Genomic DNA, 25,686 nt, shown 5'->3' with positions numbered 1-25,686 from the left:
CCGGGGCCCGACAGGCCACCCACACGCCCCCGGCCGGCCCTCCAGCTCACCCTTCCTCCTCTGCACCAGGACGGTGCTGTTGGGCCCGGGGCCGCCATCACCCTCCACGGTGTAACTGTACGTACAGTCGTCATCCTCGTCCCGGAAGGAGCAGTACTCCACCACCTCCTCCGCTGCACCCACAGACGGTCGGCAGGGCACCCAACCCCACCCCGGAGCACCTTAGGGCCTGGTGGGGTGGCCGCTCCTCACCACGGCCCTACTCTGGGGCCCAGCCCGCCCATCACAGGGTGGGAGGCACCTCCCTGGGGAAGAACGCAAGTTCCCGGCAAACTGTGCATACAGATGGGGCAAGGCGGGGGCTGCCCTCCAGGAGCGTCAAAGGCTGCAAATCTGTGCCCGTCCTGGGCATCGCTCAGGAGCTGGGCTTCTACAACGTTTTTCTTTTTTCTTTTCTTTTTTTTTTGGCCACATGTGGGATCATAGTTCCCCGACCAGGGATCGAACCCACGCCCCCTGCAGCGGGAGTGCGGAGTCTTAACCACTGGCCCGCCAGGGAAGTCCCTTCTAGAACACTTCTCTGACCTAGAGGAAAGGAGGCTGTGAGCCCCCACGGCCCAATTATGGGACTTTGCCGTGTTCATGGCCCTACCCAGCTCTTTGCCCCCTGCCCAAGCCAGAAGCCATCTCCCCAGGTCTGGGTGCCCCTGCCAGACTGTGTGGCCCCTACCTGGGTCTGTGTGACCTGTCTGGGTTCTGTGACCACTCCCAGGTCTGGAACCCCTCTTTCTGGACTGCATGTCCTCAGTTTGGATTATGAGCCCCCTACCCAGCTCCACAGCCCTGCCCAGATGAGAGACACCACCTACCCCATCGGAAGCCCCCCTGCCTAGTCCTCTCTCCCTGCCCCATACCTTTCTTAAGCTCATCCACCATCTTGACCTTGAAGCTGCACTCCTTACACATGTGCCCCTTCTTTTCACCGGTGCCCCACGCCTGGCACTGCACACAGGAGCGCAGGTCCTCACAGAGGCCCAGGTGGATCTGGGTGGGCGAAGAGGGTCAGACAGGCACTGTGTTGGGCGGCGGTCCCTGCCAGGCCCGCTCCCACCACGTCACACCCTCGGGCAGCTCCTCTGGCACCAGGCTCAGCCCCTCTTGTCCGTCTTGCCCCGTGCCTGGGGTCCCCATGCCCATACCCAGTGAATCTGGCCTCACCGCTGAGTAGTTGATTTCGCAGATGGTGTCTGTGTAGAGCGACTGTTGGTTGCAGTGGCAGCGGCCACACTCGCAGTAGCCACGCCCATTACAGATACCCTGAGTCAAGAGGAGGCGCCAGTGAGCCAGCTGTGCCCCCACCCCTGCCTGAGAGGAAGGGTGGTCTTGATTGGGGCCCCCTCTACCGCCCCCCACTGTCTGCCTCATGCCCAGGCCTACCCCGTTGCTGTCGATGCAGGTGGCATTGCTGAGAGGACAGTCACAGCTCAAGCCTGTCCAGCCAGGCTCACACACACACTGGCCCATGGAGCAGCGTCCTCGGTCTGCAGAGAAGGGGAGGGGAGAGGAGAGGCACACTTGCACCTGCAGTCCAGGCTGCCCACTGGCTGGAGCTGCCTTGGGAGCTAGGATGTCTCCAGCCAGGGGCAGAGCCATCTCTTCGTCGCTTTCTTGGAACTCCCTTCTCTCCATTTCTCCTGCTCTATTGTGCCCTTCTACCTTCCACTCTGCAGCTGGGGAGATCACCCCAAAACACAAACCTAATCCTGTGTCTCCCCTGTTTAAGAACCTCTAATGAGTCCTGGCCAATGCAACAAGGTAAGAAAAAGAAATAAAACATAAGTTTTGGAAAGTTAAGAGATGAAAAACTGTCATCATTTGCAAGTATCAGAAACATGCCACAAAATAGCAAGAAGAATCTATAAATAAGTTATTAGATTTCGTAAGTGAGTTTAGCAAGGTGGCTGGATACAAGGTTAACATATAAAGAGTTAGAAAATGAAATTAAAAGCACCAGTGAGGACTTCCCAGGTGGCGCAGTGGTTAAGAATCCGCCTGCCAATGCAGGGGACACGGGTTCGAGCCCTGGTCCTGGAAGATCCCACATGCTGCAGAGCAACTAAGCCTGTGTGCCACAACTACTGAACCCCACGTGCCTAGAGCCCATGCTCCACAACAAGAGAAGCCACTGCAATAAGAAGCCCACGCACCGCAATGAAGAGTAGCCCCCGCTCACCGCAACTAGAGAAAGCTTGCGCGCAGCAATGAAGTCCCAATGCAGCCAAAAATAAATAAAAAATAAATAAATGTATTAAAAAAACACACACACACACAAAAGAAACACACCAGTGACTCCCTTTTGCCCAAAGGATGAAGTCCAATATCCTTACTAGAATAGGGGTTGATTAACTACAGCCTGTGGGCCAAATCCAGCTCACCACCTGCTTTTGCAAAAGTGTTATTGGAACAGAGCCACACTCATTTGCCTATGTATTGCCTAAAGCTGCTTCCTGCTACAACAGGCAGAGCTGGGTAGTTGTGACAGAGACCATATAGCTTACAAAGCTGAAAATATTTAATGTATAGCCTTTTAAGAAAAAGTTTGGACTACACTAAAACTGGACCCATCCTGGACTGGAACCCAAGCCCCTCGCAGTCTGGCCCTGCCTCCTTCCTGGCTGCATCTCCGTCCCCTCCTGTCTCAGCTTGGCCTGTGCCAAATGTCTGCCTTTCTCCAGACGTCCTGGGTTCTCCCTTCATTCCTCTGAGCACACCCTGGGGTGGGCAGGTGAAGAGAAGAAATGGCAGACAAAAGCAAGAACGGAGGAAAGGATAGAAAAGCAGGGTCTTGACCCACCCCGTGGCAAGTATACAGTTGGGGCTTAATAAGTATTTGGTGAGTGGATTTTCATTCATTCTCCTCCATTTACCCATTCAGTACTTCCATATGGCCCCTGTGGGTTCTGTGACCCCTGCCCAGCCCCGGAAGCCCTGGCCAGGCTATGTACCCATGGCCTGGGCCCACACTGTGTTAGGCCCTGTGGGGCTACAGAGGATGTATTACTCCAGGCCCTGTCTGCTAGAGATGTAGCAGCTTCCGAGAGAGGAAAGATCACCATGCCCTATACCACCGATCACTGAGGTTGAGCTGGGTGGTACCCACTCTAGTGGGATGGGAGAGTGGAGAAGGCGGTGGGCACGGGCCGGAGGACCTCAGGGGGACATTCCACAATGGGGATTTCATGCTGGCAGGGGCCTTGGGCATCAAGTTTGTGGAGGAGGAGAGAGGTCCAGGTTGGGGCTGGACTTAGGAGAGGCACTCAGGGAATCTGGAGGAGGGCTGGGCCTGAACATGGGGGTCCCGACTCCCAGCGAGGCTCTCCCAACATGGGTTCTGATGGCAGAGCCAGAGGCGGCGGGCAGGGGCTGGACACCCAGGCCACCCTCTCGGCTTCACCCCACCTGGGCCAGTAGCTCACCGTTGCAGAGGAACCCGGAGGCACGGGGGCACTGGAAGTTGTCGTATTCACAGAATTGACCCTCATAGCGGCCGTCACCATAGCACACGCAGTGGCCGCACTGGCACTCGCCCTGCCCTGAGCACAGCTTGTCCTCACCTTCCCGCTGGCAGGGCGCCAGGTCGCTCAGGGAGCCAGTGGAGCAGTTACAGGTCTTGCCGCTCCTGCGGGAGAAGCCAGTCACTTCTGCACGGCACAGCAGGAAAGATTTCACCATCCCATTTTACAGATGAGGAAACTGAGGCTCTAAGTGGGCCCCTGTGGGTCTGAGTTACGTAGGCAGCAGGGGCTGAGACTCAAACCTCAGTCCCCTGAGACCCTCCTCCTGTCCTTTCCTCAAGTCATGACAAACCTATTCAATGTCTTAAAGCTTGAAAAGCCCTTGCTCTTGCTAACATTCTCTTATGACTCCCTTCTGCTCAGGTAACAGGTGCCCATGGCTCAGATACTAAAGGCCCAAGAGGGATGGAGGGTCAAGTACGTCTCCCTCCTGCGTCCGACCCACAACACCCTAATGGCCACCACTGCCCTGATTCTTACACGTATTTCCAGCGGTAATCCTATATAGCCATATATTTCTTTTCATTTTTTGGCCATGCCAGGCAGCTTGCGGGATCTTAGTTCCCTGACCAGGGATCGAACCCGGAACCCCGGCAGTGAGACTGCTGAGTCCTAACCACTGGACTACCAGGGAATTCCCATATCCATGAATTTCAAAGTGCTTTGAACCGATTCCGCCTGCCAACTAGACATACCCCTTTCCTAGCCCTTTCTGTGCCCAGCTGCCAACCCACCCTCAGCAGCCTACTTGGTGTGCCCAGCCCCTTCTCTGGGAGCTGCTGGCATCCTGGGTGCTGGCTTCACCCTCCCACACTCACCAGCCCTCATTGCACACACAGTGTCCGCACATGAAGTCCCCGTTGAAGCTGCAGCGAGGTGACCGCTCCTGTTTTTGCTGGAATGAAATCATGGTGGGGTGGCTGGGGGCGGCGAGGGACGCTGGACGCTGCCCCTCAGGGAACCCCGAAAGGGAGTTGTGGCCACAGGATGCTCCGCTGTGTTACTCAGGGCCCTGGGGTGGTCGGCTTAGGCTCTCCCTCCCTCCGCAACCTGACGGGGCCGCGTCATACCAGCTCACAGGAGCACACGTCACAGACGACGTCCACGTCCATCTTGAGGCCATTGGAGAAGGAGGGCTTCAGATGGATGTTGCCCTTCCGGTCCGCTTCTGGCAACTGGCACACGTGAGTCCCGTCCAAGTGCTCGATAGCCCGCAGCTGCACTTGGTATGTGCCCTGCAGGGACCCCACTGTCAGGCAAGGCAGGCCTGGACAGACCACCAGGGGGCAGTCGTGCCTGAAGTCTCTAGGCCCTCAAGCTCCAGGGATGTGTCTGGCCCCGGACACCCAGCTCCCTGCCCGCCCTTCCTCAGGGCTGCGAACTTGCTCCCTCCAGGCACAGCCACGGTAACAATGGCACCAACAGTAACCAGGGTTGCTTTTGGCCCATTCACTCATCTTAGCAACCCTGAGCTCCAAGCTGATTGGTCTCCACTATACAGATGAGGACACGCCAAGGGGCTGATCCAGAGGGCTTCAAACCCAGATCTGACTCCGGAGGCCATGCTCTGGACCTTTGTTCGGGTAGACCCCGCCCCGCAGGCCGCTGTGCCCGTCCTCCTCTGCCCCGGGACCCCCATGGAGGCGTACCACTTCCCCCCGCCGGATGAGAAAGGACCCAGTGTTCGTCTTCTGGAACATCCTGGAGGTGACCTCTGTCCGCAGGCCTCGGGGGCTTTCCAGGGCCCGGATGTCCAGGTTGGAGCGGATGCGCTAAAAGAGAGCAGGCGATCGATGGCCTGGGGGTACCCCGGGCTCACCCACCCTGGCCTGGCCTGTCTGTGCTGCACTCCCACCTACACGGAGGCCTGGGGTGCTGGAGGGGGTGGGGGTGGGGGTCAAGGGAGAAGAGCCTGCAGGAACCTGGGGCCAGGCCCAGGGGGCGCGCCTCAAGGACTGCAGAAGACCCTTCCTCCCTCCTGTCCTATTTCCCAGTCCTCTGCCATTCAGCCTTCTCTCCAGCCCCTCCCCAGAAAGGCTCAGACTCCAGAGCCCTCACGTTGAAGGCGTCCTGCAGCAGATCCACGATGTTGGAAGAGTCCTCCTGCAGCACCCCCAGCGAAGAGACGGGAAAATACGAGGACAGCTTCTGCAGGAGAAAACGCCAGGCCGGGGCTCAGCCTCCCACAAGGGTCATCTCTTTGAATCCAGACAACACCTCCGGGGTTCGCTCACCTGGCAGATGGGGAAGCTAAGGCCTGGCGCCTGCTGTGCGTTCCAGAGCCTGTGCTCTCAGCCCCCACCTGCTTGGGAGCGGGGCTGGGGAATGGGCACGTGGACTCCTCTTCCCACCAGGGCCCATCCCAAGTTTCGGGAAGGAAGGGAGGAAGGCAGATGGGGGTGTCTGAGAAGTTCCACGGACCCTCCCGCCCGCCCCCATCCTGCCCCGTGAGGCCCCGGCCCCCGCACCTCGTAGTAACCATACGAGTAGTTGGTGACTGCGAAGATGGGGATGATGTTGTGCCGGTCGAGCAGGCGCACCAAGGTGGGCACGGACGGGTAATCCTGTGTCCCGTACTGGGTGTAGGTGCCCGTGGTGTCCAGGTGGCACTCCTCGTCGTTGCGCCTCATGATGCCAGCCAGCACGTTGGCGCCATCCGCCTCGTAGTGGAAGGCCGACTCGGTAGAGAATACCAGCAAGTGGGTGCTGTCGGGGCGCCAGCCGATGTGCCTCTGGGGAGAGCGAGGAGGGGTGCCCGTGGAGCAGGGGACACTCGTCACAGCGTCGTGCAGTGACAGCGAAAGCACGTCCCAACACGGGGCTCAGCGAGGACACAGGATTAACAGCCTGACGCCCCCACGAATGACGCACGTGACAGACAGCACATGAGTGACGACGGGAATAAACAGAAACCAGCGATGGGAAGAGAGAAACAGAAGCAGGGGCTGTGCCCACAGTGGGCGCCACGCAAGATGTGAACCAGGTTCATGCAGCTGTCCCCACAAGGTCTTAACCACTCTGCGAGAATATCTCAATTGCACAGAAAAATGTACACCACGCAGCATTCAACGGAAGAGTTAAAATAGGTACAGCAAGCAGCATGTGACAATTTGTTTGAGAAGTACATGGGATCGGGGCTTCCCTGGTGGCGCAGTGGTTGGGAGTCCGCCTGCCGATGCAGGGGACACGGGTTCGTGCCCCGGTCCGGGAGGATCCCACATGCCGCGGAGCGGCTGGGCCCGTGAGCCATGGCCGCTGAGCCTGCGCGTCCGGAGCCTGTGCTCCGCAACGGGAGAGGCCACAGCAGTGAGAGGCCCGCATGACGCAAAAAAAAAAAAAAAAAAAAAAAAGAAATACATGGGATGATTTTGAAAACCACGTATTACAAGAGAAAATGTTTATGATAGCATTAGGTGAAAAAAAATACCAAGTTTCACAACTATACGTACACTGATTCCAACTATATAAAATAAGGAAAAGGGAACAAAATATGCTGGTGGGGTATCAGTGGCTGGCTGTCTGATGGTGGTGAAATCATGGGCAATTTCTGTTCTTTGTTTTCCAAATTGTCTGTAATATGGATACATTATTTTCATTTTTATTTCTTATTTTTTAATTTTGTTTTATTTTTTGGCCACGCCATGTGGCTTGAGAGACCTTAGTTCCCCGACCAGGGATGGAACCTGGGCCCCCGGCAGTGAAAGTGCTGAATCCTTAACCGCTGGACTGCCAGGGAATTTTCTTTTCTGTCTGTGGATACATTATTCTTTAAATGAAAAAACTGATGTGCACATAAAAAGAGGCGCCCTCTTCCAGCACAGCTGGCGACGGGTATTAACAGGGAGGTTGGGTGGGAGGCTGGCCTCAGGGCACTGAAGATTCCAGAATCCCAAGACTCATGTCCGCCTCACTGGCCAACACAAAACCAGGCTGTGACTGCTCAGGCCCTGATACCTCTAAACTTGGATTGGAATTGAGGGTCCCCCAGTGGGTCTGAGCTTGTCTTAGGGGATGGGGGCCCCAGCCTGGTACCAGGGCAGGCCAGTGGGCAGCTCATGCCCTTGTTGAAAAGCACAGCCGGGTCTAGGCCGGCAGGACCTGCCCCGGCACTCACGGTGCACACGGCCGTCTGCAGGATGGCATCGAAACCTCCTTCGGGGGCGTCCAGGTTGCCTGAGATCCGCTCTTCCTTTAGCTTGTTCCGGAACTCCTCCACGTCTTCCGTCAGGCTGATGACGTTTTTGAAGGAGAAGGGGGCGTCACTGTTGGGCCAGGGCTCCTTCAGCCTGGGCGGAGGTGGGAAGGAGAGAGTCAGGGAGGGAGAAAGTCAGGGGAGAAGATGCCCCCAACCCCCTGCCCACCCTCTCTAGGGACCGCCCCCGTGGCTCATTTCAACCTGAAGACTTCGAAGTGCTTGGGTGGAGGGGGCGTGGGCCACCTGGCCAGGACCCCTGCCCCCTCGGTCACTCACTTCTCGGGCCTCATGTCTGTCTGAGGGACGCTAACTTTGTCCACGAACTTGCCAAATCCAATCGTGTAGTCGCTGGTGAGCTGCCTCAGGACCTGGGCTAGGCATCAACAACAAAAAAAGAGGGGGCAGCTGAGCCCCAAGAACCCCACATCAACACAGGGGCCGGGGGCTGGCTTGGGAAGGAGGAAGAGGAAGAACAACTTATTGTCAGCACTTTGCATGTTGGGCGTCAGCTCACGCACAGGACAGCCCTTGTCCTTATTTACGGATGAGGGAAATGGGACTCAGGGGACCCAGAGTTGTGCATGCAGCTAGTTGGAGGGTGCGGCCGGGGAGCTGGACCAGCCGTCTGCAGAGCTGGGAATTAACCTCAGCCTCATGGCAGCTGGTGCCCTCCGTGTCAGCACCAGAGGAGGGACTTCCTTGGCAGTCCAGTAGTTAGGACTCTGAGCTTCCACTGCAGGGGGTGCGGGTTCAATCCCTGGTCGGGGAACTAAGATCCCGCAAGCCATGAGGCGCAGCACATCCAAAAAAACAAAAAGGACCCGAGGGCTCTGGTTCCCACCCGGCTGGGGCCTTCTCTGCACTCCCGAGTGGTTATTGGGGTCTGCACAGGACCCGCCTCTGAGAATGGGGGAAAGGAGTTCTTGGGGTGCTCAGAAGTCCTGTCCTTCCTTGAGGAATGGGTGCAGCTAGCCTGAGCCCTGGCCTCCTGAGCAGGTGTCCAGCCAGCTTGGGGAGGCCACTCTCTCCATGCCCTGCCCTGCTGTCTTCCGCGCCGTACCCAGATCCTGCCCCATCTTCTTGAGGTTGTCCAGATCGTCAGACATGGAGTTGGAGAAGTCCATGAGGATATACAGGTCCATGGGGCTCTCCAGGGGCTCAAACACCTGCAGCTCAAAGTGCCGCTCCTCTCCCGGCCGCAGCCGCACCCGCAGCCCCTGGGGGGACACCTGGCTACGGTGCAGGGTGGTGTCGATCTGCGTTTCCTGTGTCCAGGGGAGGGGGACACCTGGCTGGAGGGTCTCTCCAGATCTGATGGAGATGCCTCTCAGCTCAGCCAGGGGACACGATAGCCTCCCACAAACAGCCAGCCTTGAGCTTGGAGGGCCCAGCCCCCCCGACCCCCACTCTGGGCACCTCTGTGATCTCGAAGCTGCTCTCCATGACCACCACGCTCTCCTGCCGGCAGCCCGCAGCCAGCAGCTCTGCCTGGGTATTGCAGCGCCGTTCCTTGAACATCTGGCCGGAAGGAGATGGAGTCAGGAGGGCAGTGCCCTTCCCCTGGCTGTCCTATACCTGGATCTATCCTGTACCCCACCACCCCGATCTTCCTGACCCTTGCCTGTTCTCCCACGACCGCCTGGCCTGAGGCTGGACTGAGGGCGGGGCAAGTGTGGGCCAGAGCCCAGGCGTGGGGTGTAGCAGGGTGGGGCACGCAGGTTGGGAAGGTAGCCCAGGCTAGGCCCCAGCGGCATCACACCTCGTCCGTGCAGTAGGCGCAGTCCCTGTCCACGCGGATGCACTCCGTGCAGCTCTTCACCTGGGCCTTCTTGCAGCGGTTCGCTGGGGAGCAGAGATGGGCGTGCCCACTGAGATGCGCCTCACCCACTGCCTAGCCCTTCCCTTGTGCAACCTCATTTGAAAGAGGTGGGGATTCTCTCCCGATTTACAGAGGGGCAAATGGAGGCCAGCAGGTACGTGGTCAGTCCCAGGTCGCACAGCTAGAAACCCGCGGAGCCAGGTCTCAAACCTGGACTCTCCACTCAAGTCTGGAGGCAAGGATGGTGGGGGCCGAGACCGAGGCGCTGGTGGGGACACCCTAGCCACCCCCCTCACCTGCTCCTCCAGGGTAAAAGGGATTCTGTCTTGTTTATCACTGTGTCCCCAGTGCCTAGCCCAAGCCCCGCACACAGTGAGTTGTTAGTAAATAAATGAGGTAAAACTCCAGTTTCTCCAAAGGTTGGGATTCCCTTTGGTTTTGTTCAGTTAAAATCACAGTAAGGACCTATTATGTGCACTAGTGGGTGGTCTCCTGGGCTCCAGGCAACAGTGCACTGTCAATGTTTAGCAAGGGCTCCGGTGAGGGCGGGGAAGCCCTGACTTGCAGCCTTTGCCAATTTCCAGGGTGTAAATGTTCCCACCATGGTCTATTTCAAGCTATCAGCATGACCTCCACTGACAGGCGAAATTTCAACAGTAGGAGCGGCTCCAGCCCTTTGCCGACTGCAGACACTCCCAGAGCAGGTGAGGATCCCCTTTCTCTCCTCCAAATGCCTCTAAAACTTTTCGACTCAGCTTTCCAAGCCTCCGTACATCCTGCGAGCGCCTCCATTCTCTGAGTGGACGTCTTCTCCCTCCTCTAGACCAAGTCTCCTTCCTCCCCTGGGTGTTCTTGGGCCATACGGCTCAGGCTCACGGCTCCCCAGCCTTCAAGGTGGGTGGTGGTTGTTTGTTGAATGGCTGAGTGAGCGTCTGGGTAAGACACTCCGTGAGAGCCCCCTCCCTCACTTAAGGGCAGTGCCTTGGAAGTTGAGCCCCCACCACAGAGAGGGGTGTTGCAGGGGTGTGTCCGACTCACCCATGTCCCCGGGGAGGCTGGCGCTCAGCAGGGCTGCCAGCAACAGCCTGGTCCACCAGCTGGGATGCGGCCCTGCCATCCTCTTCCTCCTGTATAACAGCAACAATCGACATACCATGCCTGACAGCTCTGGTCCATGTGTCAGCTCACTGGGTCCCTGTCTAAGCTCCATCATTCCCATTGCACAGATGTAGAAACTGAGGCTCTACAGAACTTTAGTGATGTCCCAAGGCCACCTGCCTGCAAGTGGCAGGGCCCAGGTCCCCTGACTCCTCTTTTCCACTGCCCCCTTCCTTGTCGTCTCTGGAGTGGCCAGATGCCCTGCAGCCTATGCCCTGCCCAGGGAGGCCCCCACCCTCTCACCACTGAGGACTCTGGGCTCTGAGCCTGTCCCAATGCCAGGTCTCTTGTGCTGATCTCCCCGAGGGCAGAACAGGGCTTATTCCGCCTTTGCCTTTCAGACCCCAGTGGCCTGGGTCAGGCTTGGCAGGGACAGGGCCACCCTAGAGGATCCTGGCTCCGCCTTCCTGTCCCCTCTCTGTCCTGGCCCACTTGCCTCTTGGTGAGAGGGTGTAGCCGGGAAGAAGGGGGCCCCTCCCAATATCTGGGGCCTGAGAAAGGAAGGAGGAGACTTGTTGCACTCAGCTAAGTTCTGCAATGGCTGTCTGTCCCATCAGAGGAGGGGTCCCCCCCACTCCCCACCTCTGTCTGCCTCAGAGTTGAGTTTTGGGGGCCCCTGAGCAGATCACCCTTTCAAAAATTAGCCTGGAGCTAGATTACAAGCCCCTCCTGCCCACTCACACACACACGCATTGCCAGCCACCCCAGGAGACCCATCTGCCTTTGGTTCACCATTAAACCATCTCAACTCATTAGTGACCTTCGGGGCAGGCACCGGCGTCCCTGAGGCCTTTTAAAAGATGGGTATGGGGACTTGCCTGGTGGCACAGTGGATAAGACTCTGCGTTCCCAAGGCAGGGGGCCCGGGTTCGATCTCTGGTCAGGGAACTAGATTCCACATGCATGCCTCAACTAAGGAGCCCACGTGTGGCAACTAAGACCGGGTGCAACTAAATAAATATTTAAAAAAAGAAAAAAAAAGATGGGTATGTACAGCAAGAAACTAATACAACATTATAAAGCAACTATACTGCAGTAAAAATTTAGGGGCTTCCCTGGTGGCTCAGTGGTTGAGAGTCTGCCTGCCGATGCAGGGGACACGGGTTCGTGCCCTGGTCCGGGAGGATCCCACATGCCGCGGAGCGGCTGGGCCCGTGAGCCATGGCCGCTGAGCCTGCGCGTCCGGAGCCTGAGCTCCGCAACGGGAGAGGCCACAACAGTGAGAGGCCTGCGTACCGCAAAAAAAAAAAAAAAAAGCAAGCAAATAAATAAGATGGGTAGCCTGCTGAAGAGAAGGGGCTGGCCATAGCCACCAGGCCGGCAGAGTTGACGTTAGGACCCCCTCCTCTTTCTCTAGAGCAAGTCACCCAGCAGCCCAAGACTATGCCATGCCTACTGGCCCTCCCTCCTTGGATCTTTGCTCAGTCCTTGGCTTGTGGGGCAGGGGCAGCCCCAGGCTCTGGGAGACTGAGGCCCCCAAATGGCTGGGGAGAGCCGGGGGCGGGGGGGCGTTGCAGGAAGGCATTGCCTCCGTCGCTCCAAGGCAGGTGGCTCCCAGGAGGCACTAGCAGCTCCAACACATCGCAGGCAGAGCCTGCTGGGAAGGAGCCACCCTCTAAGAGGGGCCTGGGGTAAGGGAGCTCTGAGCCAGCCAAGGGGGTGCTTCTTGGAGGAAATGACTTTCCTGCAGCCTTGGGGCATAGGCACCACACCCACACACTACACAATATAGGCTGCCTTACCCAGGCTTCCCAGGGGCACCATTACATACACAGGTACAGACACTGGAGGGCCCAGCCCAGCTTTTACTCACCCTTCTGTGCCCCCAGGCTGCGCACACAGTGGGCAAGTGCCCAGCACTTCATGTACATAATTGCCACTTAATCTGTACAGGAACCAGTGGGGATGGTTGCATTGTCCCCATATCCCGGGTGAGACCCGGGCAGCGCACACCCCCCACTTAGCCTTCACTTTATACTCAGAGGCTCTAAAGTGGCAGCTGGGGACTAGTTATGCACTCAGGAGTGTTGTGTTTGACTCAACTTGTGTTTAAAAAGTTTGTTTTTGTTTTTTTTTTTTGGCCTCCCTGCACAGCTTGTGGGATCTTAGTTCCCCGACCAGCGACTGAACCCGGGCCCCGGCAGTGAAAGCGTGGATTCCTAACCAGTGGACCACCAAGGAAAATCCCTAAAAAGTTTTAAAAGTAGTTGTGGGTGTTAAAAATAATAAGGTTTCACATAAAAGTTAGGATTGTGGGCTTATTGGAAGAGGTGGCTGGCCGTGGCGGGCTGGGCAGAGCCCTCGGGAAACGTTCTCTCCAGGCTACTCTGGGTCCCCAGGCTGCGAGGGTCTTTTTATGTACCACCCGGGTCCCGGAAGTATGTGATTGCCACCCAGTGTTATCACATCGTGGCACACTCAGGCCTTGCAGGCACAGGGACATGCATATTCTTGGACACACACCGTGACCCACGTGAACGTAGGCTCAGCGCTCTCCGCATACCCGCCCTCCCTCCCACCCACGGGACCCCTGTTGCATGTCTGCACCTGCCCTCCGTGGTTCTCTCCCTTCCTGCTTTCCTGGCCCTTCTGCTGCTCTATTGCCCACAGAAATCAAGGCCAAGGAGATAGGTACTCCTTCCCTGCTGTCCTTCCGGCTCTCCTCTCCCCACTCAGCCCCCAGGATGGAGCCCCTCAGTCTCCACTTCCAGCTCCTTCCGAGGCAGCAACAACCATGCCCACACTTGGGCTCAGGGTGTGGCAAGACCATGTGGGAGAAGCAGGAGCCCTGCCGCTGCCCTTTGGGAGCCATCTAGAGGCCCCCCGCCTACAACCAGAGGCCCACTCGGGGCTAAAGGGGTGGGAAAGGGGGCTGGCTCTGGAGGAGTTTACAGTGGTGGGCACAGCCTCCAGGGGTGTTGGATGAGGTCAGGAGAGCTTCCTGGAGGAAGGGTGTCCTGAGCTGACTTTGGGAGGAGGGCCAAGAGAAGAGGAGAGTCAGGGACTCCCCAGACCCCAGACGGACTGTGGCACCGCACAGCCAAGCCGGGAGGGCCTCTGCCTCTAGGTGGCTGCTTCTTTTTGAACCCCAGAGGGGCCCAGCCCGGTAAGCCTGCCAGCCACTGCCTGGCCCCTGCCCACTTCTCCCTCATATCCACCCAAGGGCCGGGCGGCCAGCCTTCAGGAAGGAAAGAGCCGGGGAAACAAAAGCCACCCGGCCCACCAATCAGCTCCCCGCGGGTCTGCCCAGTTGGGGTGCGCGCTCACTTCCTTCTTCTCCCCTCGGAGGTCCCTGAATGAGCGCCCAGCCCCGGCGGCCCGAGGCACTGGAGGGGCGTGCGGTGTGCGGAGGGACTGCCTTCCCGCCCCGCGCCAGTGCCCCGACCGCCTGCCGCGGTCCGAGGATGGACCTACCTTGGGGCTGACTCGCGCCCTCCCCGCGCTGGGCTCCGCTCGGCGGCTCCGGAGGCGGCGCGCGGGCGAGCCGGGACTGTCCAGAGGACGGACTGCAGGGAGGGCGGGTGGCGGCGGGAAGGGGACCGCTTTATGGGCTGGGCGGCAGGTAGGAAGGAGGAGCTGATGAGTCAGGCAGACCGCATTCCTGCGCGCGGCGCGCACCTGTCGGGGCAGGAGCCGTGCGCTAGCGCCTCCGGACCGCCCCCCGGAAAAGGCTGCGGCTCCCGCGCAGCCCGGCCCCGCGCCCCGAGCCACCGCGGCGGGGGCGGGGAGGAGCCACCCGCTTCTCTCCGGCCCCGGGAGCCGGGCACCTCCCCTCCCCACCCTAGGCTGCAGACTCGGGTGCTGGGCTGCCCCGGGCTGGGGGTGGCCTCTTAGCCTCCTTCTCGGACTGCCGCCCTCTCTCCTCCAGACTGTGAACCATTCCCACTGCCCTTGGGAGCCATCTAGTTAGAGCCGCAGACACACAGCCCGGCGGCGATCGAGCGCGCGCACCGCTTCGCTCCTCCCTGCGCCAGCGCGAAGGATGGGCCCCGGGGCTGCCCCAAGCCAGGTCAGCCATTCACCGGGTCTTCTCGGCCTCTCCCCACTCTCCAACGCACGCACGTGTGCCCAGAGGGAGATCTGAGCAAGGACTGGTTCCCTGAGTGTCTTCAGGCAAGCTAATTGAACCTTCTTAAAGTGTCAGTAATACCCATCAAGAGGCAGCACCCACCTGACGTGGAGTAGGCACTCGAATCGTTACAGCTGTTCTTGACAAGCTGGTTCACAAATCTGACCCCTCCAATCCTCTTTCAAGTGCTGCTGGTTAAGTGTGTTCGAGCTGGACCCTCTCAAGTTGCTCCCTGACCCCAACTGGGTGTATTTCTCTGGCCCCACCTGCCAACAATGCTGGACAAAACCCGATTGCTGGCAGCCCCCCACCAGCCACCAAGCAGCTTCAAGCCAGCATGCTTTTTGCAACCTGGGGCTGTTTTGCACCGGGCTGGTCCCTTTGCTTGGGATCCTCCCACCCCCAGCCCAGCCTGGTTTATCCTCCTTATCCTTGAAGGCATTGTGCTGATGTCGCATGCTCCAGGGAGCCTCCTTGACCTCCTAGCGCGCTGGATTATGTTATGCGTACCCCTGGGGCATGTTTTTTTTTCATGTAATTTGCCACATTGATTTGAAATGATCTGTTTAGGGGTCTCTTCCCCGTTGGACTGTGAACCCCAAGGACAGACATAGTCTAGCACATCTTTTGATCCCCAGCACCTACCTCAGTGCCTAGCACATAGCAGCTGCTCAATAAACGTGTGGTTGACCCAAATGGGATTGCCACATCGCCTCCCTGAGCCTCAGCATTCTCATCTGTAAACAGACGCATACACCACCAACTCTGAGTGACCATGGGAGCAGCTGGGACTGGATGTGGACGAGCTGTGGACACCAAGTGCTCACTGCAACTGGGCGAGCCACAGACACTACTCGGCCACCTTGCCCAGTCATCTGAGATCTGCTCTGCACGGGTCAGGAGCTCGGAGAGGCTGCCTCCTGGATTCGGGAGCTCTGTGGCAGGAGCCCCAGTTTGGTTGGGGTACCCAGGTTGTGACCTGTGGACCTGAGTTACTCCAGCAGGCTGGAAAATACGGGCTCAGAGAGCAGCCTGTGACACCACCCATTAGAAGGTTGGGGTAGGGGATATGCACCCCACTGTTGGGGGGCGGCTGACACAGCCTCCTAGAGAAGGAGACCCTGGCCCAGAGGCAGCAATGCCACAGACCCCACTGGGCTCAGCAGCCCCTTCCTCTCCTCATTCCAGACCCTTTTAAAAATGACTAGGGAGACTTCCCTGGCGGTCCAGTAATTAAGACTCCAAGCTTCAAATGCTGGGGGTTCGATCCCTGGTCAGGGAACTAAAATCCCACGTGCCCATGTGGTGTGGCCAAAAAATGAAAAGTTAAAAAAAATTTTTTTTAATTAAAAAAAAAATGACTAGGGCGGCTGAAGTCTGGTATCTGCTGAGATGAGACATGCACCCCTGGGAGGCCCATAGAATAGAAGCCGTGAGTTTCTTTCTTTCTTTAAAAAAATTAATCAATTTATTTATTTTTGGCTGCGTTGGGCCTTCGTTGCTACATGTGGGCTTTCTCTAGTTGCGGCGAGCAGGGGCTACTCTTTGCTGCGGTGTGTGGGCTTCCCATTGCAGTGGCTTCTCTTGTTGCAGAGCACGGGCTCTAGGCACGCGGTCTTCCGTAGTTGTGGCACACGGACTTCAGTAGTTGTGGCTCACGGGCTCTAGAGCACAGGCTCAGTAGTTGTGGCGCACGGGCTTACTTGCTCCGCGGCATGCGGGATCTTCCCGGACCAGGGATCAAACCTGTGTCCCCTGCATTGGCAGGCGGATTCTTTTTTTTTTTAAGATGTTGGGGGTAGGAGTTTATTAATTTATTTATTTTTGCTGTGCTGGGTCTTCGTTTCTGTGCGAGGGCTTTCTCTAGTTGCGGCAAGCGGGGGCCACTCTTCATCACGGTGCGCGGGCCTCTCACTGTCGCGGCCTCTCTTATTGCGGAGCACAGGCTCCAGACGCGCAGGCTCAGTAGTTGTGGCGCACGGGCCCAGTTGCTCCACGGCATGTGGGATCTTCCCGGACCAGGGCTCGAACCCGTGTCCCCTGCATGAGCAGGCGGACTCCCAACCACTGCGCCACCAGGGAAGCCCCGGCAGGTGGATTCTTAACCACTGCACAACCGGGGAAGTCCAAGCTGTGAGTTGCTTCAGGTTTCTTTGAGTCTGGAGTTTCGTTACCTGGAAGCTGTGTGTGGGCCTTGGGGGTCCATGAACCATTTGAGGTCATGTGCAAAACTTGAGGTGTGTCTGACCCTGGAATGTGGATTTGCTGGCCAGAGGGTCCTTCCCTTACACTGAATTCCCACATGGGTACTGGCCCCCAAAGGGTTAAGGAGCATTGTACTACATATTAATTTTATAAAAAAATAAAACAAAACAAAACAAAACAAAACCAAAAAAACAAACAAACAAAAACAAAAAAAACCAAAAAAACCAAAAAACCCCATTGTCTCATTCTGCAGCCTTAGGGCCAGAGGGAGCCCGGTACGTAGTGGAGTTTCCTTCTGCAGGCTTTGCCAAATAGCTGAGGTTCCTGGAACAGGATGGAGAAGCCCAAGAACCTCAGACTGCACCTCCTACCTGCCTGTCTCATCCTGTGGCCTCTGGCAGGCCAGACTTGCTCCCTCATTAGTTCAATCATTTATTCATTTAACAAGCATTTAATGAGCTCTTATGCCAGGTGCTGGAGATCCCCAGAGGAATGATACACACCACCTGCTTGCTTCACGGAACTCAGTTTAAACCATGGACCTCCAAAGCAGGCTGCATATTCTCCGGGGATATGCCACGTGATCCACTATATTTGCTTGACAATGTACGTCACTTATTGGCAGAGTGGTACCCATTTCTATAAATCAACAACTTAAATGATAAATAGACAGTGGATGTGTGACCAGAACAGTTTGGTGAGCTGTCTAGAGACCTTGTATCAACCCCCAGTACATCTGATTGTTTTATCTTTCTTACTCCTAAAACAGTCTTTCCCCGACCCCCCCAAAAAAAATTGACCTTTTTTTTTATTTTTTAAAATTAATTAATTTATTTTTTTGGCTGCGTTGAGTCTTCATTGCTGCGCGTGGGCTTTCTCTAGTTGCGGCGAGCGGGCGCTACTCTTCATTGCGGTGCGTGGGCTTCTCATTGTGGTGGCTTCTTTTGTTGTGGAGCACGGGCTCTAGGTACGCGGGCTTCACTAGTTGTGGCTCACAGGCTCTAGAGCACAAGCTCAGTAGCTGTGGCGCACGGGCTTAATTGCTCTGCAGCATGTGGGATCTTCCCGGACCAGGGCACGAACCCGCGTCCCCTGCATCGGCAGGCGGACTCTCAACCACTGCGCCACCAGGGAAGCCCTGGACTTGATTTTTTAGCCTCCTGTAAACTGGAAGTTAAGTCTAAAAGCCTGATTAGATTCAGTTTAAACTTTTTTGGCAAGGATGGTCAGAGGTGGTGCTGTGTTTCATTGGGTGGCGTGTGATGTCAGCTGCCCCCTATTAGTGATGATTGAGGAAGTGACCACCATCTCTCTCCACTGTAAAAATACATTTTCACTTTATGATTAAGAGGTAATTAAGAGGGCTTCCCTGGTGGTGCAGTGGTTGAGAGTCTGCCTGCCGATGCAGGGGACATGGGTTCGTGCCCCAGTCCAGGAAGATCCCACATGCCACGGAGCGGCTGGGCCCGTAAGCCATGGCCGCTGAGCCTGCGCGTCCGGAGCCTGTGCTCCGCAACGGGAGAGGCCACAACAGTGAGAGGCCCGCGTACCGGAAAAAAAAAAAAAAAAAAAAAGTAATTAAGAGGGGGTAATGATGTTTTGTCACCCTGCCCGTTTCCCAACAAACTTTCAACTGAATGGGTTTTAGCATCCATTGTTGATCCTTGCTTGAATCAATTATTCTTTGGGGGTTGAAGAGTAGTGATATTCCATTTCTACGTTTAATAGAAGGTATCCTTCTAATTAAAAAAAAAAACAGGGCTTCCCTGGTGGCGCAGTGGTTGAGAGTCCGCCTGCCGATGCAGGGGACGCGGGTTCGTGCCCCGGTCCGGGAAGATCCCACATGCCGCGGAGCGGCTGGTTCCGTGAGCCATGGCCGCTGAGCCTGCGCGTCCGGAGCCTGTGCTCCACAGCGGGAGAGGCCACAGCAGTGAGAGGGCCGCGTACCGCAAAAAAAAAAAGAGGTTTCCTTCATCAACTGGGAATGAATTATGTGCCTACAAAATACACATACACAAAGGGTAAATGCTTCTTTTCTTTTTGAGTTATACAACTTTAAAAAATTACAATGATTGCTACAAAGCAACCCCAAGGGACTTCTTCCCTGGTGGCGCAGTGGTTAAGAATCCGCCTGCCAGTGCAGGGGACACAGATTTGAGCCCTGGTCCTGGAAGATCCCACATGCCGCGGAGCTACTAAGCCCGTGCTCCACAACTACTGAGCCTGTGCTCTAGAGCCCGCCAGCCACAACTATTGAGCCCGTGTGCCACAACTACTGAAGCCCACACACCTAGAGCCAATGCTCCGCAACAAGAGAAGCCACCACAATGAGAAGCCCACGCACCGCAACGAAGAGTAGCCCCCATTCACTGCAATTAGAGAAAGCCTGCGTGCAGCAATGAAGACCCAACACAGCCAAAAATGAATAAACTTAAAAAAAAAAAGCAACCCCCAGAAATGTTTTTACCTTGTGCGAAAAACATAACATATGGACTTCCCTGGCAGTCCAGTGGTTAAGACTCTGTGCTTCCACCACAGGGTACACGGGTTCAGCCTCTGGTCGGGGAACTAAGATCCCGCATACCGAGCAGCACAGCCAAAAACCCCAAAATAAAACAAAAAAACCCACCATTACATAAATATTACCATCTTAATTAGTTTTCTTTCTTTCTTTTTTTTAAATGTTTTGGCTTGCGGGATCTTTGTTCCCTGACCAGGGATGGAATTCAGGCCACCACAGTGAAAGCGCGGAGTCCTAACCACTGGACCACCAGGGAATTCCCTTAATCTGTTTTAAGTGTATATAGTTCAATAGTGTTAAATATGTACACATTGTTGGGCAACAGATTTCCAGAACTTTTTCATCTTGCACACTGAAACTCTATACGCATTAAATAGCTCCCCATTTCCCCCTCCCCCCAGCCCCTGATTAATTATCATTCTATTTTCTGTCTCAGTGATTTTGGCTACTCTAGGTGTCTCATGTGAGTGGAATCATATACTATGTCTTTTTGTGTTTGGCTTATTTCACTTAGCATAATGCCCACAAGGTTCGTCTGTGTTGTAGCATGTGGCAGGATTTCCTTCCTTTTTAAGGCTGAATAATATTTCATCGTATGTATAGACCACATTTTGTTTATCCACTCATCTGTTGGTGGACATTGGGTAGCTTCTGTCTCTTGGTTATTGTAAATAATGCTGCTATGAACATGGGTGTGCACCATACCTTCCAGACCCTGCTTTCAGTTTTATCGGACATAAACCCAGAAGTGGTGGATCACACGGTAGTCCTATTTTTAATTTTTTGAGGACCACCATGCTGTTTTCCATAGCAATTGCATAATTTTATAATCCCATCAACAGTGTGCAAGGCTTAATTCTTTTAACTATGAATTTCAGAGTAGAGTTGATATATTCAACTCAAATGGTGGCAAATACATTTTTTCCTTTCTTTTTTCAAATACGATGCATGCATGGATTTTCATTTATTCAATAGTTTACAATTGTGATGTTGCGATATAGTAAGTAATACCTATTTGGTCTTCGTCCATGGTTTTTTCGAACAGCTCCGGAGCAATAAAGGTGAAAGGAGAGTCTTTTTTATTCATAACAAGCCCCTTTCAACCACACCAGAGTTTATGTTAATGAGGTGACTTTTGGAAAGCCACTAAGGTTGGGGGGCACTGGTTGTCAGGGGAACCAACCACGTGATTAGAGAGTTGAAACTTTCAGCCTCAACACCGCCCCACTCTCACCCCAACCTCCACCGACCTCCAGAGAAGGGGGATGGGCTAGAGATGGCGTTTCATCGCCAATGGCCAACGATTTAATGAATCATGCCTAGTAATGAAGCCTCCATAAAAATCCTAATCAAAGTGGGTTCAGATTGCTTCCAGATTGGTAATACATGGAGTGCTGGGAGGGTAGTGTGCCCAGAGAGAGCACGGAAGCTCCACACCCCTTACCCCATCCTGTTCCCTATGCATCTCTTCCTTCTGGCTGACCCTGAGTTGTATCCTGCTGTAATGAACCAGTAATCTAGTAAGTAAACGGTTTTCCTGAGTTCTGGGAGCCATTCTAGCAAATTATTGAGCCCAAGGAGGAGTCATGGGAACCTCCAATTTATAACCAGTTGGTCAGGAGTAGGGGAGGCCCAGACAGGCAGTTGGCCTCTGAGTAGGGAGCAGTCTTGTGGGACAGACCTGTGGGGTCTGGGCTAACTCCAGGCAGCTGGTGTCAGAACTGCTTGGTTGTGGAAAACCCATACATCTGGTGTCAGAAGCGTTTTATGATGTTGTGAGTAGCAGAAGCAAGGGAGTTTTTCCTTTTTCACAATAATTGGCCAGTGGGAGATCTCTTCAAACCTGCTCCTTTGACCTTTGAAACACTCCTTGCAGTCCTCCCTGCTTTCTGGGACAAACTGGCCCAGTTCCACTTAGATTTCTAGATCGGCCATTTCTCTCCAAGGAGCCCTGGCTCCTTTTAGTGGGGAATGGTATTAGATATCAAGATTTGGGTGCTACATGTGCTCATTCCTACTGGGGGCCATTGCTTCTGGGTCCTTTCAAAGGACATAGCTGGGACTTTTTTCTTATTTTTGAATCGTGAGTTCATCATCTTTTTTTTAAAAAAATATATTTATTTTTGGCTGCATTGGGTCCCCATTGCTGCGCATGGGTTTTTCTCTAGTTGCGGTGAGCGGGGGCTACTCTTCGTTGTGGTGCACGGGCTTTTCATTGCGGTGGCTTTTCTTGTTACGGAGCACGGGCTCTAGGCACGCGGGCTTCAGTAATTGTGGCATGTGGGCTCAGTAGTTGTGGCTCGCAGGCTCTAGAGCGTAGGCTCAGCAGTTGTGGTGCACGGGCTTAGTTGCTCCGCGGCATGTGGGATCTTCCCGGACTAGGGCTCGAACATGTGTCCCCTGCATTGGCAGGCGGATTCTTAGCTCCTGCCAAGATACTTAGTCCCTGAATCATGAGTTCATACTGATGTTTCCAATTCAAATTTAAAATGAAAGATTTTTCTTGTGTTTCTTTCCTCTATTTTTTGTTTTGTATTTCTTCCCTTTCTTACACAGAAGCATATTCTATGTACTGTTCGGCACCTTGCCCTTTTCATTTTCTCTCTCCTGAATATCACGCCAAATTTGGCCACAGAGATCTTCCTCATTCTTTTTTTTTTTTTTTCTAATTTTTTAATTTATTTATTTTTGCCGTGTTGGGTCGTTTCTGTGCGAGGGCTTTCTCTAGTTGCGGCGAGTGGGGGCCACTCTTCATCGCGGTGCGCGGCCCTCACACTGTCGCGGCCTCTCCCGTTGCGGAGCACAGGCTCCAGATGCGCATGCTCAGAGGTTGTGGCTCAGGGGCCCAGTTGCTCCGCGGCATGTGGGATCTTCCCGGACCAGGGCTCGAAGCCGTGTCCCCTGCATTAGCAGGCAGATTCTCAACCACTGAGCCACCAGGGAAGCCCCTTCCTCATTCTTTATGGTTCAAAGGGCCTTACTTTTTAAAATTTTTTATTATAGAGATTTTAAACATACGTAAAGGCGCTCCTCCTCATTAGGGAGGACGCCCACACCCTTTCTCTCTGGGTGTGTATCTCTGCCTTGCTTCTGTCTTAAAAAAACAGTTTCTGTGTGTGCTCTCCAAAACAAAAAAACAAACCCACCAAATTAGAGAGTACCCATCACTGAGCCTTATCAACTGCCAACATGTGGCCAATGTGCAGCGGGATGCTGTGAGGTTGGCACATGGGTTTGGAATTTTCAGTCCAGTGGCCATGGGGGCAGGGACCACTTCTCCCTCCATCCCTCCAAACACCTGGGCACTTATCTCACACCAAGCACTTGGGACACAGCTTTGTTGGATTGTGTTGTTTCCGCTCCTAAGAGAACCATGTCTCAGCCCAGTGTGTGGACAGAAGAGTTAAGGCAGTAGTGTTATCAGAGATGTGGGAGCCCTGAGAAAGGAGCAACTAACGCCCAGGAGAGTCAGGAAGGGGTTAAGAAAATCTGAGCTGCATCTTGAAGGTATCTGTGCACAGGTAGGGAGTGATACAAGGGCAATGGTGAGAAAGTTGGGAGAAGCCAAGGATGGGGGCGTGGGCAGGGTCAGCGGTGGGAGGGGTGTGGAGGGGGGAGACTGGCGAGGTGATGAGAATGCTGGTGGCCTTGCCTGCCAGGCTGAAGTGGAATCTCCTGAGGACAGCGGGAGGGCACATGACGTGGCCAGAGCTGGGGTGCAGGAAGATGGTCCCCAGAGCCGGACTGGAGCTTGGATGGGAGTGGGAGAGTGAGAAAGACAGCAGATGAGGCCGAAGCAATCAGTGAACTGAGGCAGCAATAACAATAGTGGGGGAGGGGTTTCTGAAGTGACCCATTGGTTGTGGGGTAGAGCACAAGGGTCCAGGATGCAGCTGTGAGCCCTGATCATGATGACATCACCCAAGATGAGGACCATAGGAGGAGGGTAAGGGATGTATCGGTGGGTGGGAGTAGGGTTCAGCTTGGACAGGCGGTTTGCAAGCAGGGACAGAGGACTTTGGACCCGCGTGCTGGGGACACACAGTCCCCAGGGAAAGCTGATAACCCGCCCCTGTGGCGCCCTCAGGGGAACTAAGGTGGGCAGGCACCAATCCTGCTTTACAAAGACCTTCACCCCACTCACAAGGCTTGTAAGTGCAACAACTGCCAACTCTGGGCTGCCCAACCCCAGACTGCGTTCATTCCCCAGGGCCCCAGCGGCTGGGCCCCGCGGGGGAAACAGTCATTACTGATCCCACCGGACAGCTTGACGGCCAGGATGGGGGTGCCCAGAGCACAGTCAAAGGCCAGGACCCTGGCCAGTTTTATCACCTCTCGAGTTTGCTTCCCTCCTTGGTCTAAAACAAGAAGGAACTGGATTGGCCAACAACAGACATGTGTAGAGTACTTTATAGTTAATACAACTTTTGCATAAATCATGTCATTGATTCTCCACAACCACCTTAAGAAGCTTTATTACCGTGATCTGACAAAGAAGGCTTACAGAAGTAAGGGCCCAAGACACGACTCGAACTCATTTTCAACTGGGATCCAGAGCAGAGGTGCTGACCCCGCTCCTGCTGTCTCCACGGTCCCACGCTGCCGCCCACACAAGCTCCACGGGGCCCTTGTGGAATGAGGGGCCCCTGTCGGAGGAGGCTGCAGGGCAGGAAGCCCCTTCTGACCCGGGGGACAGCAGCCCCTCTCTTCAGGGTTGCGAAGTCTTCACAAAGGAGGAGAGGAGGAGAACCAACCTCTTCTGGTGCCGAGTGTGTGTTTGTGGGGAGGGGGCGAGTGTGACTCGATCTCTATTTTGGGGACCACAGGGCAGGGTTGTCACACCCCTCTGGTCATGCAACAGTATCGGGCACAACCTCAAGACCACCTTTCTAACCCCCCGCCCTTCCCAGGGAAGCAACCCTGCGCTTCACAGCCCCGCTTCTTCTCTGAACGCGAAGCCCTCCCGCTGGAGCAGGGAGCTGCCAAAGCGCAGGAAAGGCAGACCTGTTCTCTCCGGCCTCGGCCTCCAGGCCTGGCAGCAGCTGGGAAATCTGTTTTGGCCCCAGAAGGAGCCCGGCGGCCACTGGCGCTGCCCGGGTGCTGCTGTGGGGCAGAGATAACCGGCACAGGAAGGGTGGGGTGGCGGGAGCCTCCCAGGAGCCGGGTTTCACGTAAACAATGAGCGGCTGCCCAGCCGTGCCAGGAGGTGACTCATCTCCCCACACTGGGCCTGCTCACACCTCGCCCCCTCCCTGCAGGCTGGGGGTCAATCCCAGCCCTCCTGGTCAGTGGCTTGACTTCAAAAGCTGGGGTGTGTCCAAGAAGTGATCTGAGGAGGGCTCAACTGCACCCAAGGGAGTAGAGGCCCGGGCTCCTGCCTGAGGACTGGCTGAGTTGCAGGGTCAGGGTAGCAGACAGTGGGAACCGGGGCCTCCCCGCTCTCGGGACCCTGCCCGCCCACGCCAAGAGGCGTTCACTGGGAATGACCTCAGTGACTTCCTGGGCCACCTTCTCTGAGCAGCACCACGGGCTTTGGTCATCCCCGTCAACCCGGACAATCCCAGCCAAGAAGATGGGGAGGATACTCGAGCTTTCACGTTTGCCTGAAAACAGACTGTAGAAGAGGCCAGTGCATCCGAGATGCTGAGATGTAAGGATACGGTGCTTTTAACAGGGCGGCAGACCCCACAGCATGGAGGACACTGTCCACAGTGCCCCACTCTGCTGCAGCAACGTCTCTTCCAGCTGGAAGGCTGCATGGAGTCTCCTCTCGGGGTGGCACCCGGGGAGCAGGTCCCAGTCCTGAAATATACAAAGTGGCACCTCCCAGTGGGCATAGGTCACCGGGCTGCACAGTCTCGTCAAGCCCCAGACTGGCTCCTCCCCTTGAGGGAAAGGAGAATGTCCGAGCCACCCCGAGCTGGTCCCTCAGGTCACTGCTTGGCCTTCTTCACGATGGTGCCCACGGCAGAGATAACGGTGGTCTTGGAGCCACTGGCACTGGTGGTCACTGTGACGACAGCGGGCAGGGTGGCCGTAGTGGTGAGGATGGTGGGCTGGGCTATCGTCGTCACCGGGATGGCCGAGTCCCACTTGCTCTTTCTCTTCTGGGCGTCTGGGGTAAGGCAAGAGAGAAGCCAGATC

General features: G+C 55.6%; 2 protein-coding genes across 6 annotated transcripts in view; both read right to left on the bottom strand.

The window, feature by feature from the left end:
* ITGB4 (integrin subunit beta 4) overlaps positions 1–14,567 on the bottom strand; it is a 30,946-nt gene extending 16,379 nt beyond the window's left edge. The window contains exons 1-17 of one of the 4 annotated variants that reach the window (XM_033438501.2): positions 14,162–14,567; positions 10,628–10,716; positions 9,530–9,612; positions 9,187–9,288; positions 8,831–9,035; positions 8,047–8,143; positions 7,690–7,861; positions 6,044–6,307; positions 5,634–5,723; positions 5,225–5,347; positions 4,646–4,810; positions 4,394–4,470; positions 3,477–3,679; positions 1,438–1,541; positions 1,219–1,317; positions 915–1,044; positions 51–173 (exon numbers count right to left, since the gene is read on the bottom strand). In XM_033438501.2, the coding sequence (XP_033294392.1) occupies positions 51–173; positions 915–1,044; positions 1,219–1,317; positions 1,438–1,541; positions 3,477–3,679; positions 4,394–4,470; positions 4,646–4,810; positions 5,225–5,347; positions 5,634–5,723; positions 6,044–6,307; positions 7,690–7,861; positions 8,047–8,143; positions 8,831–9,035; positions 9,187–9,288; positions 9,530–9,612; positions 10,628–10,706 (2,116 nt within the window). In that variant the 5' untranslated portion in view covers positions 10,707–10,716; positions 14,162–14,567. The remainder of the gene's footprint in view (positions 1–50; positions 174–914; positions 1,045–1,218; positions 1,318–1,437; positions 1,542–3,476; positions 3,680–4,393; positions 4,471–4,645; positions 4,811–5,224; positions 5,348–5,633; positions 5,724–6,043; positions 6,308–7,689; positions 7,862–8,046; positions 8,144–8,830; positions 9,036–9,186; positions 9,289–9,529; positions 9,613–10,627; positions 10,717–14,161) is intronic. The other 3 variants (XM_033438502.2, XM_012535147.3, XM_033438503.2) reach the window with 3 other exon arrangements.
* Positions 14,568–24,427: 9,860 nt separating this feature from the next.
* Positions 24,428–25,686, bottom strand: part of SAP30BP (SAP30 binding protein) — a 34,043-nt gene continuing 32,784 nt past the window's right edge. For both annotated transcript variants that reach the window (XM_004275480.4, XM_049702222.1), the window contains one exon: positions 24,428–25,657. In XM_004275480.4, coding sequence (XP_004275528.1) covers positions 25,476–25,657 — 182 coding nt within the window. In that variant the 3' untranslated portion in view covers positions 24,428–25,475. The remainder of the gene's footprint in view (positions 25,658–25,686) is intronic.

The sequence above is a fragment of the Orcinus orca genome, chromosome 19, assembly GCF_937001465.1.
Source record: "Orcinus orca chromosome 19, mOrcOrc1.1, whole genome shotgun sequence".
Taxonomy (NCBI): Eukaryota; Metazoa; Chordata; class Mammalia; order Artiodactyla; family Delphinidae; genus Orcinus; species Orcinus orca.
This window is presented reverse-complemented; position numbering and strand designations above follow the sequence as displayed.